Source organism: Arachis duranensis, chromosome 9, assembly GCF_000817695.3.
Source record: "Arachis duranensis cultivar V14167 chromosome 9, aradu.V14167.gnm2.J7QH, whole genome shotgun sequence".
Lineage (NCBI taxonomy): Eukaryota > Viridiplantae > Streptophyta > Magnoliopsida > Fabales > Fabaceae > Arachis > Arachis duranensis.
Genome location: NC_029780.3, coordinates 117729902 through 117743349, shown reverse-complemented (window position 1 = coordinate 117743349; position 13448 = coordinate 117729902). Strand labels below are relative to the sequence as shown.

At 37.3% G+C, this 13448-nt stretch overlaps 2 protein-coding genes across 2 annotated transcripts in view; one reads left to right on the top strand and one right to left on the bottom strand.

Annotated features, from left to right (window-relative positions):
• LOC107467808 (uncharacterized) overlaps positions 1-2226 on the top strand; it is a gene marked incomplete in the record, with an annotated part of 5834 nt that extends 3608 nt beyond the window's left edge. Inside the window, 5 exon segments of the mRNA XM_016087001.3 lie at positions 1-54; positions 198-313; positions 428-506; positions 678-911; positions 1615-2226. Of these exon segments, the coding sequence (XP_015942487.1) occupies positions 1-54; positions 198-313; positions 428-506; positions 678-911; positions 1615-1938 (807 nt within the window).
• Positions 2227-7671: 5445 nt separating this feature from the next.
• Positions 7672-10025, bottom strand: LOC107467872 (ATP synthase subunit d, mitochondrial). Its single transcript, XM_016087090.3, has 5 exons — positions 9736-10025; positions 9158-9239; positions 8178-8242; positions 7999-8085; positions 7672-7924 (listed from the first exon to the last, which is right to left on the bottom strand). Exons 1-5 carry the CDS (start codon positions 9904-9906, stop codon positions 7823-7825), a joined length of 507 nt encoding a protein of 168 aa, XP_015942576.1. The 5' UTR covers positions 9907-10025; the 3' UTR covers positions 7672-7822.
• Positions 10026-13448: the final 3423 nt, after the last annotated feature.

The window sequence follows — 13448 nt, the reverse complement described above, 5'->3', positions numbered from 1 at the left end:
GGCCTTTCTTGTGCCCTCTCTTGTGCATTACTGCATCCAGTTGATTCAATCAAGGTAAATTCTCTAACTAGATGGCTTCCTTTGTTCTTAGGAATATCGTGTTTCAATATGGACCCTTGATTCCGTATTTCTCTTATAGTTGTATGATCTGTTGTTTCCTTTGAGAGACCTCATCATTGTCTTATTTGGCATGCTAGACTCGAGTACAAGCATCAACCATGTCCTTCCCTGAAATCATTGCCAAGCTGCCACAGATTGGAGTTCGGGGTTTATATAGGGGATCAATCCCTGCAATTCTTGGACAGTTTTCAAGGTATTTTTACATAGGAGATAACTTCTTTAATGCTTTCAATCAATCATCGCATAATGATGTTATTTTCCTTGCAAGCTCATGTTAGTTTTATTTATTTATTTATTTATACTGTAGCCATGGCCTTCGAACTGGGATATTTGAAGCAAGTAAATTGGTGTTGGTAAATGTAGCTCCTAACCTACCGGAACTCCAGGTAATTTGTATATCCTATTTGCTGTTACTTATATACTCGGCAATTCCTGATTATGCATTACGTTCTTAGTTCCATGATGTCTGAAATGCAGAGAGCATAAAGTAAATGACCTCCATTCCTTTGCATTCAGCTAATTATACTTATAAGCTTTGCACATTATCATTTATGTAGGTACAATCTATAGCATCATTTTGTAGCACGTTTTTGGGAACAGCTGTGCGGATTCCATGTGAAGTATTAAAGCAGCGGTTGCAAGCTGGTCTTTTTGATAATGTTGGTGAGGCTCTTGTTGGGACTTGGCAGCAGGATGGTCTTAGGGGTTTCTTTCGTGGAACCGGGGCTACCCTTTGTCGTGAGGTTCCATTTTATGTTGCCGGCATGGGACTTTATGCAGAGTCTAAAAAGGTATCTAATTTCCTTCATCCAGCTTGCTTCATGATCTTAGCGTTTGTTTTTGGAATTCACTTTGAGAGGTTTATGAATTATAAAATTGTTTGAAGCTCTTGTATGTATATTAAAATGAACCTTCATGTTCATCCAAATAAAGAGGAACTTCAGCTGGATTATGTATAAGAATTTTGACTGTCATGAAAAAACACTTTCAAGTTATTCACTGAACTAAGCTATTAGCCTATTACACATTTTTGTTCCCTCTTTTCTTTAGGTAAGTCAAGTCTTTCCCTTTAGAGGGTCCTATATTAGTATTCATTATATGGAGGTCATTGTCAATTGTTTAAGATAAATTTTATTCATTAATCATGTTGGATGGTGCTTATTGGTCCCCCCTTTAGAGGGTCCTACAAATGAAGTAGTTGAAGTGATGTAAAGTTGGTACAACAAAAAGTTATGACAATAACAAATAGTATCTTATTGTTTAGTTATTCCATATATTCCCTATGCAACAAACTGCATCAATGCAATCACTTAAGAAGTCCCCTCTTGGCAAGTGGCAGAGCAAACCTAAAAAAGATAAAAATAAAAGATGCTTGAAGACTTGGCCTTATATGTATCCTTATATATTTCCACACTGAAATGGTATAAATATAATGGTTTGTGGTAATTGATATTTTTGACAATGTGTCATGCTGGTATTTCATTTTGATTTTAGGGTGTCCAAAAACTGTTGGGGCGGGAACTAGAGGCCTGGGAAACAATAGCAGTCGGAGCTTTATCCGGGGGGTTGGCTGCCGTTGTCACGACGCCATTTGATGTCATGAAAACTAGAATGATGACTGCGCAGGGTCGGTCTGTGTCGATGACTATAATAGCCTTCTCTATACTACGGCATGAGGGCCCCCTGGGGTTGTTTAAAGGAGCAGTGCCAAGATTCTTTTGGATAGCTCCCCTAGGTGCCATGAACTTTGCAGGCTATGAGTTAGCAAGGAAGGCCATGAATAAGAATGAGGAGCTAGCTGGTAAGGCTTCGGAGTAATGTTAATTAAAACCTGAATTTAGCTGCAGCCCTTGGGGAATTTCTTACTGGGAAATTTTTTAGCACTTACTGAGTTAATTGCAGCTCATGCCTGGATTTTCTTTAATCTGCTGGTCATTGATGCTGCACTGAAATTCACATTTTGTTTCCTTTGTTCATTTTGTACTTTTTTTGAGTCTGCCATTTGTAGCAGCAGAATCAACAAAATTTTCTTGTACTTCCAATTGATTTCTTCATCTAATGTATAGATTTTAAATCTATCATAATCTTTCTCAGGTTTCTTCTTTTTGATTTCCTGGCTCACTTAATTGTCGTCTGATTTTGCACTGCCTGAAGTCATTGTTATTATTATTATTATTATTAGAGCATTAGTGATCTTCACTATGAACATCTTATGCACTGTATGTAGTATGTACTATGCAATCAAAATTGTTAATTAATTAACATGAGACTACTGTGTACTTGATAGGTTTAGAGATTAATAGAATTGGTAGGTTTTATTGATGAACTAGGAATTGCAAATCACAACCCCTTATTAGAATACACGGTTGGAACTACCAACTGTGGAGGGAGTTCAACCTCTCGAGTTCTAACAGAAAATTCACAAAACTAAAAACTAACTAATCAATTAGTATTTATAGGCCGCAGCTAGGATTAAGACTACTGCCCCCAGGGCTACTAGTTTAGCTCAAATAGAACAAACAAAATAACAGCAAGTAGGAACTAAAACTAGCAAGTAGACTATTTACCTCTCCTTGTAAACTAAATAAAACTTGTTTCTATCATTACTCCCCCTTGGACAACCACCTTGTCCTCAAGGTGGAACTCAGGAAAGGAGCACCGCAGTGCGGCAACCTCTTTCCAGTTGTATTCGCACAACTGAAGTCCCTGCCAGCGGACCAAGTACTCCAAGGAACTATCCCTTTCCGATCGAGACGCCAAAAAACGAGGGTTGCATGATTAGTTCGCCATCTTCTGCCATCATTAACGGTGAAACCTAAGGTTGCTGTGGTTTCGGGACAATCTTCTTTAATTTGCTCACATGGAAGACTGGGTGGAGCTTGCACCCTTTTGGGAGTGCCAACTTTTATACGCCACTACTTGAAAGGGTCCATAAAAGCAGGGACTGAGCTTTTCATTCATCCTCCGAGCTAAAGAACACATTCGGTAAGGTTGTAGCTTGAGATAGACCTAAAGAACACATTCGGTAAGGTTGCAGCTTGAGATAGACCTAATCACCTAACTCGAACTCCGCATCCCTTCACTTCTTATCCGCTGCTTGCTTCTTTCTAAATTAAGCTTGAGCCAAATGCTGTTTTAATTCAGCTAAAATCGCATCCTTGACATGCAAAGGGTATGTTTTTCCACGGAATATAATCGGGGGAGACACTACACGGTCTAAAATGGCATAGTCTGGGCGGATACGTTAAAGGTCGTGTTAAACTAATATTCTTCCCATAGTAACCACTCAACTACCTCTTCGGACACCACCCACAAATCATTGGAAGTAAGTCTCGAGGCACCTATTCACCACCTCTGTCTAACCGTCGGTCTGCGGATGAAATGCGGTGTTGTATTTCAGCTTAGTGCCTGCGGCATGAAACAATTCCGACCAGAATCTGCTCATGAAACCCTCACAATCAAAACAATCAATTTTGGAAACCCATGAAGCTTCACCATTTCCTCAATGAAAACGCAGCCACTTCCTTCGCCAAGAAAAGGTGTGATAATGAAATAAAATGAGCATATTTGCTCAGCCGTTTGACCACCACAAAAATGGTGTCTATGCCCTTTGACTTGGGTAAACAGACCACGAAGTCCATCATCACATGTTCTCATATCGTCTCCGAAACCAGTAAGGGCTGCAGCATCCCCGCCGGCTTAAGAGCGGCACACTTGTGACTTGCCTTGTTGGCAAGTAGAACAAGTTGCAACATAATCTTTCACACGTCGCCGCATCCCTTACCAATAGATAGCCACAATGAGTCTCTTGTAAGTTCGAAAATATCCAGAATGTCTTCCAACCCACTGTCATGATGCTCGGGCAATAAGGAGGGTATTTGAGCAGAATTTGCCGGCAAAATTGCTCTTCCCTGATAGAAGCAGAACAACCTCCCCTTCTTGAAGCAGCATTGGCCATCATCTGCCGGGAAAGAGCATCTGCAGCCTTATTTTCCATCCCCAGACGATATTTGATTTCAAAGTCCAAGTCCAGCAGCTTTGTTGTCCATTTGAGATGAGTCGGTTCCATCACCGCTGATCAGTGAGGATTTCAAACTCCTCTGGTCAGTAAGCACAGTGAAGTGACTTCCCATCAAGTAGTACCGCCATTTCTGGACAGCAAGCACAACCACCACTAATTCCCTCTTATAAGTAGATTTTGGGTGAGCTCTTGGTGACAAGGCTTGACTTAAAAATACAATCAGTCTCCCCTCTTGAGATAACATAGCCCCCACCCTTCGCTTGAGGCGATGGTCTCTATGACAAATTCTCGTGTAAAATTTGGGACAACCAATGTAGGAAGTGCTGCCATGAGGGATTTAAGTTTTCAAAAGCCGTCATAGCCCGATCATTCCATTCAAAAGCATTCTTTGTCAGATCTATCAATGGTTTGGCAATAGTGCCATACCCTTGCACAAACTGACCATAGTGCACTATGAGGACTAAAAATCCCGCAAGGCACGTAGGTCCTTAGGAGGCGCCCAAGCATACATGGCTTCAGTTTTGCTAGGATTTGCAGCAATTCCCTCAATCGAGACGATATGACCTAGATATTCAATAGAAACTACTGTCAAAGTGCACTTCTTGGCATTTAACACAAGCTTATTAGCGATTAATATGTGAAAGACTTGTTGCAAGTGATCGGCATGGCTCTCAATGTCTCGGTTGTAGATAAAAATATCATCAAAAAAGACCAACACAAACTTCCGTAACAGTGGCTTAAGGATGTCATTCATTAATGCTTAAAATGAACTCGGTGCATACCATGAACTCGTAGTGTTGCTCATGCGTCTAGAAAGCAGTTTTTTGAATATCCTTGCTGCGCATCCTAATTTGGTGATAGCCCGACTTTAAATCCAGCTTTGAAAAAACTGTGGCTCAGGCCATTTCATCCACAAGTTCATCAATGACCGAAATCGGAAACTTGTCTGGCACGATTATCCCATTTAAAGCGCAGTAGTCCACACAAAACCTGCAACACCCATCTTTCTCCTTGACCAGCAAGATGGGACTAGCATAAGGGCTCATGTTAGGCCAGATGATTCCCAAAGCCAACCTTTTCCAAACCATTTCTTCAATCACCGCTTTTTGGTGGTGTGGAAAGCAGTAAGGCCTAATATTAATTAGGGACTGCAGCTTCTTCCTTTGAAGGAATAGCATGATCATGTGACTGATGCGGCGGTAAACCTAGTAGGGTTGAAAGACTGCATCATGTGCATCCAACACCATTTGTATTGGTTGTGGAACACTTGTGACTGAGACTGAGTGCAGAGTTAGACCACCATAAAACAGTTCCGGATCACCCTTCAAGGTCAAAGCCTCCCCACCCTTGAATATCTCTATCCGAAAATCCTTAAAATTGGCTCAAATGACCCCGAGCTTATTTATCCACGCCAGCCCCAAAACAAACTCAGCCTCATTGATGGGAAATAGGTAAAAAACCTCGGTTATGGACAGCCCCTGGAAGCTCAGTGTTACCTCCTTGCATCTGCCCTGTCCCCTGAATTGCACCGATCTGCCACCTTTACCGAGAACCTAGGTGTGGTATCTACAATCAGACCCAACTCCGCTGTGATTTCTGGTTCTATAAAGTTATTCAAGGCACCACAATACACCAGCACCCGCACACGACACCCCTTCACCTCGTCCCACGCCTTGAACGACCTATGGTGGCAATTAGAGCTCGGAAGTTTAAGCTTTAATTGCTCCACTGCCTTCGGAACAGCTTCTTGCTCCAACCAATCCCCCTCCTCAGCCTCAGGTTCCATAATCAGCAACTTGAATTCCTTGTTCTTGCACACATGCTTCGCTGAGTAAGGTTCACTGCAGAAAATGCATCCCCCTCGTGCACGTTTAGCTTTGTAATCCTCATTGTTAAGATGCCTCACTTCCCGCCGTTTCGGAGGCTCCATCAATGATTCCACATCCTTGCTTGCTGGGACCGTCGCTACAGATGCAAGCACCGGCATGTTAATAACGAAGTTCTGTGGTGCTACAGATGCTGGGACCGCAGTGCCATGCTACGATTCTCCACCTTCTGCGCCAATTCCATCAACTCATCCACGATCTGGAACGAGAACAACCTGCATTCTTCACTCACCTCAAGTCTCAACTCATTCAAGAACAAGTCAATCAACAATTTTGGAGCCAGACCTCGAAGGGGACGAGCGTGCAACACAAACTGATTGACGTAGTCTCGAACCATACTTGTTTTAGTTTCAAAAACGATCGATAGGGACATTGCAACCGCTCAGGTTGAAAATGACGCAGAAACGCCATGCGGAGGGACTGCCATTGCAGCGTCGGCGCAGTTGCCTCCCACCACCGAAATCACGTGAACTCCCGACCTTCCATGGCGAACGTCACCACCACGAGATACTCCTCCTTCGGCACTGCTCTGAGAAAGAAGAACTGCTCCATACGCTCGATCTACGTCATCGCATCCTAGCCACAAAGATCGGAAGCTCGAGTTTCCGCCATTGCTCTGGCGCGCCTCTAGTTTCCTGTGAGCAACCGACAATCTAATGCAACCCCGAAGATCCCCACTCGTGATGGACTGGCTATTCTCCATGGAATCCACGCGCGCGTCGATCCACTGCAACATCTCCTGCAATGCACGACAGAGATCTTCGGCGATCAAATCGCAATTCCATCACATAATTCGCTCTTCCATTTTTTGCGATCGTCGTTGCACTTTTCACCACAAGCTTTCAAGATCCGAGGACTTCTGATACCAGTTGAAAGGTTTAGAGATTAACAGAATCGCTAGGCTTTATTAATGAACTAGAGATTGCACATCACAGTCCCCTAATGGAATACACAGTTGGAACTACCAATTGTAGAGGGAGTTCAACCTCTCTAGTTCGAACAAATTAATAGAAAATTCACAAAATTAAAAACTAACTAATGAACTAGTATTTACTATTTATAGACAACAGCTAGAACTAAGATTACTGCCCTCATGCCTGCTAGTTTAGCCCAAAATGAACTAAATAGCCAAATAACAGTAAGTAGGAATTAAAACCAGCAAGTAGACTGCTTCGCTTATTGTAAACTAAACCAAACCTGTCAGAACTGTGGTTAAATATCAGCCATTTATATTCGAACGAGAGAAGGAAAGGGTTTTCTCAATTACCCTTGGAAGGCCATCATGATAGTTTTAACCAAGTTGTTGGGGGAGATTGCTTCTACTGATATCGATAGTTGAAGAATGTTGACAACATCCATAGAATCCTATTTCATGAATTTAAGCCTAGTAACGATTAAGACGTCCGGAAAATGTATTCAACCTTTTCTGTTTCAATTAAATATGTTTTCTTTCGAAAACTTCTCTCCATTGCCATCAGAAATGTCAACCTCCGTATTTATTTAATAACAATTATAATCATCTCTTGAAACATTGCCAGCTTGAGCCGAATCTACGATTTCTAATCGGTTGAACAGACCCGAAAGAAAAAACAATTTTATTGAGAGCAGCGCAAAGCAGTATTTTCTTGAAATGATGCACCAAAATTATGGTAACTCCGAAAATGGGTTTATATAAAGAACTTGGAAGTTAAAAAAGAGAACAGAGTTACAAAGAAATCACTGCAGTAATTATTATTAAACCAGCATGGGAACACCAGCTTCTGATGTTTTGCTACACACTGAAGTTTTGAACAATTTAATAGCCCCAGTAATCGTTCCTGATTTCATCTTCATACTTCTTCAACAGTTCAGGATGCTTGGCAAAGTACTCATCATATGTCATGGTATTAATCTTGGCCTGTCAAAAAGACGTGTGAGAAAACATTCAATTTTATTAAACATGAAAAAGTTTGTGTAGTGATTTCTAATTACCTTCATTTCTTGTACATCAGCTATTTCCTTCTCTAAACGCTCTGACTCCTTGAGAGACTTCTGCTCGGCTTCTTTAAGCTCAACTAACTGCGTCAGAATTACACATACAGCACTTAAATTGACAATGTCTTTCACTGAGAGACATGAACAACTATTATCGTTTAGACAAAAGTTCTTACTAGTTGATCGAATTTAGTTTTATATTGAGGAGTCACTGTGTCAACATATTTGGGGATCTCTATGCCTGCGGAGAACCGTCAAAAAACATCAGAACTTGAATTGGTTGGTATATAAATATGTACAAAGATCCAATTTTAACTGCCTTAAAAGAAAAAGCAAAAAAAAAATTTGTAAAAAAAGTTATCCAACACTATTATAACATCAACAAAGGTTTGTACCTCTTCGATAACTACCTCACAAATCTAGATCCGATTGGTTGTGTCAATAATCTCATGCGTGTAAGAATGTTTGTACTCTCATTTTCACAAGCATCCCAATCTTAATTAATTGCTAGTTTAGTTTGCTACATTAAGCCACATTAACAATTTCTTTCAATGTACATTAAAATATGTTTCAAGTTAGAAAATTCACCACTAGTTTACTAAACCTTATCCACCATTCAATAGAGGGTATTTGGTACCCTTCGTAGGAATATCCATATATATCAGGCCCAAGTTTGAACAATGAACAAACTTTTGCCTGATAGGGATTCAAACAGAGACGGATTCATGTGTAACATTGTGGGGCAGGTAATTCCACTAGGATTTGGAAATTTATTTAGTAGTACATAATAGTGATATTTATTTGTCCCTATTATGTTATTAAATTTGACCACACTATATTAAATTATTATGATAATTATTTGCCCCCACAGTCAAATTTTTTTAGATCCATCACTGGATTCAAAATTCAAATGCAGGTCCAAACCAAATTAGAGCCTGGTATTAGGCACTAGCCTGCTAGGAAATCAGAGTATAATGCTGAAGTACTACTCAGCATTGAAGTAACAAGAAATACCCGAGCTTACATGAAACCACATGCATTTCAAATTCCAGTCCCCACTAAATTGGTCATTTAAATAAACAATATATTATGAATGTTAAAAGAAAGCAACAAACACATATGAAAGGGCATTCACAAACAGAGTTCATGAACATACTCTCGTAATGCTCCTTGTACATGTCCACCAAACGAGAGCCAATTCCCTTCCTATAATACTCCCAATCTATGGGCTCTGGCTCCTGCACAATCCAAAATAACAATAAAAAAAAGTAATAACCTTTTTCCCCTGAACAATGATTAACTAAGCAACCTCCGTTACACACACAAGATCTTCTGATTTTTCAATTAAGTCTCCATTGGTCCTAAAAAATTTCTAGCGTAATCAGTTAATCACGTCCAATGACAAAACCCTAATATCAAATGAAAACAATAAAAATAACAGCAAATAAATTATGTACAACAATCATTCAGAAATGTGTCCCAAACATCTAATCCCTAGAATAATAATAACTAATGACGAAGAACACTAACGAATTGGTAATATTTCCGAATTCACATCAGAATAACACACAAGTCAGAAATCACTCTAAATAAGTGATTACTTTTTCATTTTCGCTCTAGAATATAATCGATCTAAAAGTAACAGGAACAATACGAATTTTTGTATACACAATCGAAATTATTCAATGCGAGGAAAACGAGAGAGATCCGTGAGGATCAGAGAAGAAATCGAACCTGACTAAACTTGGTTTGGAGCTGCGAGTTAACCTCGTCGAAGGTACGACGAAGGTTATTGAACTCCCTGCGAGCCTCGTCGGAGACGATGAGCCTCGCCATTCCGTCCCAGTCGATGTTCTTTCCGGCCTTGAACACCACATCGGTAACCTTCTTCACCGATCCGCTCATTTTTCCTTCCTCTTTCTTTACTTTTCTTTTCTGTCGCTCTGAAATTTTCTCGCTGATTTTCTCGGCCACCAAACGGCAAAGGCAAAGAGATGCTGTTTTTGGGGAGCTGTGTGAGCTCAGTCTCCAAAACACCCTGATGCTATCACCCCACTATGGGCCGGGTTCTAACACTTGCATCTTTATGGGCCTGTTCATTTCTGAATTCTGTGTAATAGCCCATTTATGATCCAAACCATAATAATCCTGGCCCAAAAAGTAACAAACTGATGGCAATTTCTCCTTTTTGTTTAGATAAAGATTTTGTTCGGTATTACAGTATAGGAAAGTTATCAGGTGTACCTAGGAACACCGGTGTTCCTGTTGTTTTAATCGTTGATTTTAATTAATATATATTATATATATTTTTTATAATTCAGATCAACTGTTAAAACAACTGGAATACCGGTGTTCCCGGTACACCTGATAACCTTCCTAATTTTAAATAAGTAATTATATATATATATATATATATACATTATTTTGAATATTTTTTTATATATCTTTTATATTTTAATGTGTATTTTATACAAATAAAAAGCCCTAAAATATAGGAACAAAGGAAAATATGATATGTACACTGTAAGAACTTCTGATACGTACACTATTGTCCAATCAAACGATTGTGCTTATACAACTTTGTTAAATGTAGTACCAATATGGCAATATATAATTTTACCCTTTTTACATTTATATAACATACAATTTTTTTTTCAACGACTATAATTCAAATGTTATAGTCTTTTCATACTCACTTAAATATCGATGTTCGAGTCTCCCTATTTTTCGTTAAACTCACAAAATTTCCAATAGAGGAGGTGAGCGACAGAAAAAACACAAAAATCACAACCAAATATATATGTATATCATAAAACATACGACAAACACAAATCTAAATTTTGTTTTCCTTGCAATTAGACCACCTCGGTGCTCGGTGTATACTATCTATCTGACTATATTGAGTATCTATCTGACTTAATTATTATGTTATATTATAAGAAAATTCGTTTGTATTGATAGTTATATGAAGCTGGTCTCTTTAATTTTGAATGTTAAAACACAATACTGATTAGAAATAAATAATCAATATTTTGCTAATTAAGTGAAACTTAATTATGTATGGTAAGAACATGTCTTCCTTTAATCTAAGAATCGGAAGAAGGTTTTATAGATGATCTTGCTATACATCTAACAAAATAGCATATATGTATATATATGTGTGTGGTAAATGCTATGGTGTCTATATTACTAAAAAAGGCAAATAAATATTATTTAATAAATTTTACATGATTTATTTTTTATTTTAAATATTTTATTTTTTACTTTAAAAGAGAAGTTACGCAATTTAGGCATCATAACAAAGACACCATAGAACTCACCTATATATATATATATTAATGAGTATCAAGTAGTTTGAGATGAAACCAAATACATGTGAAGATTGATTTGCACTTGATAACTCTGAATGCTCACATACACTCACATTGCAATATTTCTTTATTAGTTTCCTCATTACAATATTTCTTTTGAAAAATGAAACCCGTCAAGCAGGCCAAACATACACCACACTAAAAGTTTAGAAGAAAAAAAAAAAGAAGCAGCTAAGGAAATCTCCATTATTCCCCTTTATGTAAACTATTGTTCACTCCGTCCAAGATGCCACTATTGACCTTAATTAATTTGCTATGTTAATGTCTTTATTGACTTCAGGACGATGAAGTCAAAAGGTTGGACTACTTGAGACTTAATAATTGAGATTGCATGCATTGTATCATCTTTAATTAATTCTTTCTGTTTCTATTATTTTCTATTTCCTTGTTATGTTTAATATAGTTATATATATATAAACTTTACAAGAAAATAATTCAAATTTTAAATTTTAAATTTTTTTCTTTTACAAAAGTTTTAAAAAAATAATTCAATAAATAAGGCAGAAACCAAACAAGGGTTTAATTAAAATGTTGATGTATATACTTCGAGAAATGGACAAATCGATTCCTAATTTTTTAGTCTGCGCTTCTGCGAACATTTAAGTTTCTGAAATTTTAAGAATACATTTAAGTTTCTGACTTAGTTTTTTTAAATTCTGGACATATACATTGATTCCAGAGTCTAATTTGTCATATTTTAAAAGCTCTCCCACGTGTACATTCGTATCGATCAGGTCAGTACAACAAGATTTACGTTTGATTTTTCCATTAAATCTGACATTTTCATTAGATCTGACAGATCCAAATAAATATAAGAAATTGATATGTCCAAATTTAAAAAAACTCAGTAACTTAAATATATTTTTAATTTTAAAAGACTTAAATATCCACGTATCAAAGTATCAAAAATCTATTCCTCCTTTTCTCTTATTCTTTTGATGGTCATCGTGTATGTCAAGCCAAAAGTGCAAAGTATTATATGCTTGTGTAACCCAAACCATGTCATGATTCCATTCCTAGAATCAACACGATCTAATAAAGGGAGGAAATTATAAAGTAAAAAAATAAAAAATTAATCACTTCTAATTTTTATTATGTATGAGTTTTATTATTTTAATTTAAAGGTGACTAATTTTTTTTTCATTTTAAAAAAGAGTGTGATTTATATTATTATATATAGAGAGAGATATTTCAATTTAGTTTAATTCCCGTGCAAATATAGTAGTTTTCAATTACAACTGTGATATGTTCCCAAAATGTCAACATATAATGGCTTTTGAATCCTTCACAAGACAATATTGAAGAGTGAAGACTCAAGACCGCGTCCGTGTCTAACACAATATATTCTAAGTATCTAACTAAAACCATATATAAACGAGGTATTTATTAATTTCTAGAATATCTCTAGATATTAATTATTGTAATAATGGATATATATATATATAGTTGATGACATGTTAGATTGTATAATTTAGTATGGTATTGATTGTTAATTACAAACCTAAATATAATTCACGAGTCATGTATACTTTAATGGGCCGGGTAATATATATACCCCAAGCAAGTATATATAGACATATAGTGGAGATGTAACTAACTATATATACATAATAAATCTGAATGTTTTGGTGGCCATTGATAACATGCCACTAATACATACCAACTCTAGGGTATAGGGGGAGTCACATTCTTCAGCATATAGAATCATTGCCATTCTGAAAACTATAACACATAACCCCTTCTCCCAAATTCAAGGAATTCACACAAAGATCCCATTATACATATGGATACATCTATGAAGATTAAGATTAACGGCTCCGTTAGGAAGATAATAAAAAATCTAAACAATATAAATAATGAGCTTTAAATTTAGTTCAATACAAAAAAATAATTTTCTAAAAAAATTCATTTAAACACTTTCTTTCTCTTTAAATTAAATTGGCTGCTACTTTCACCCTCATCAATTATTCTATTTCTTTGGCATTAGAAGCTTTTTTACCAGTTATTATTGTTCATCTCTGTAGTTCCCTCCCCATCACCGTCGCGGAATCATCATTAAACAACCATCTACGTGCA

Coding starts and splice junctions, on each gene's coding strand:
- LOC107467872 (XM_016087090.3), bottom strand. CDS start 9,906: ATGAGCGGATCGGTGAAGAAGGTTACCGATGTGGTGTTCAAGGCCGGA. Junction 9,240..9,735: donor TCCAAACCAAGTTTAGTCAG/GTTCGATTTCTT, acceptor TGGATTGTGCAG/GAGCCAGAGCCCATAGATTG. Junction 8,243..9,157: donor GTACAAGGAGCATTACGAGA/GTATGTTCATGA, acceptor GGTTCTCCGCAG/GCATAGAGATCCCCAAATAT.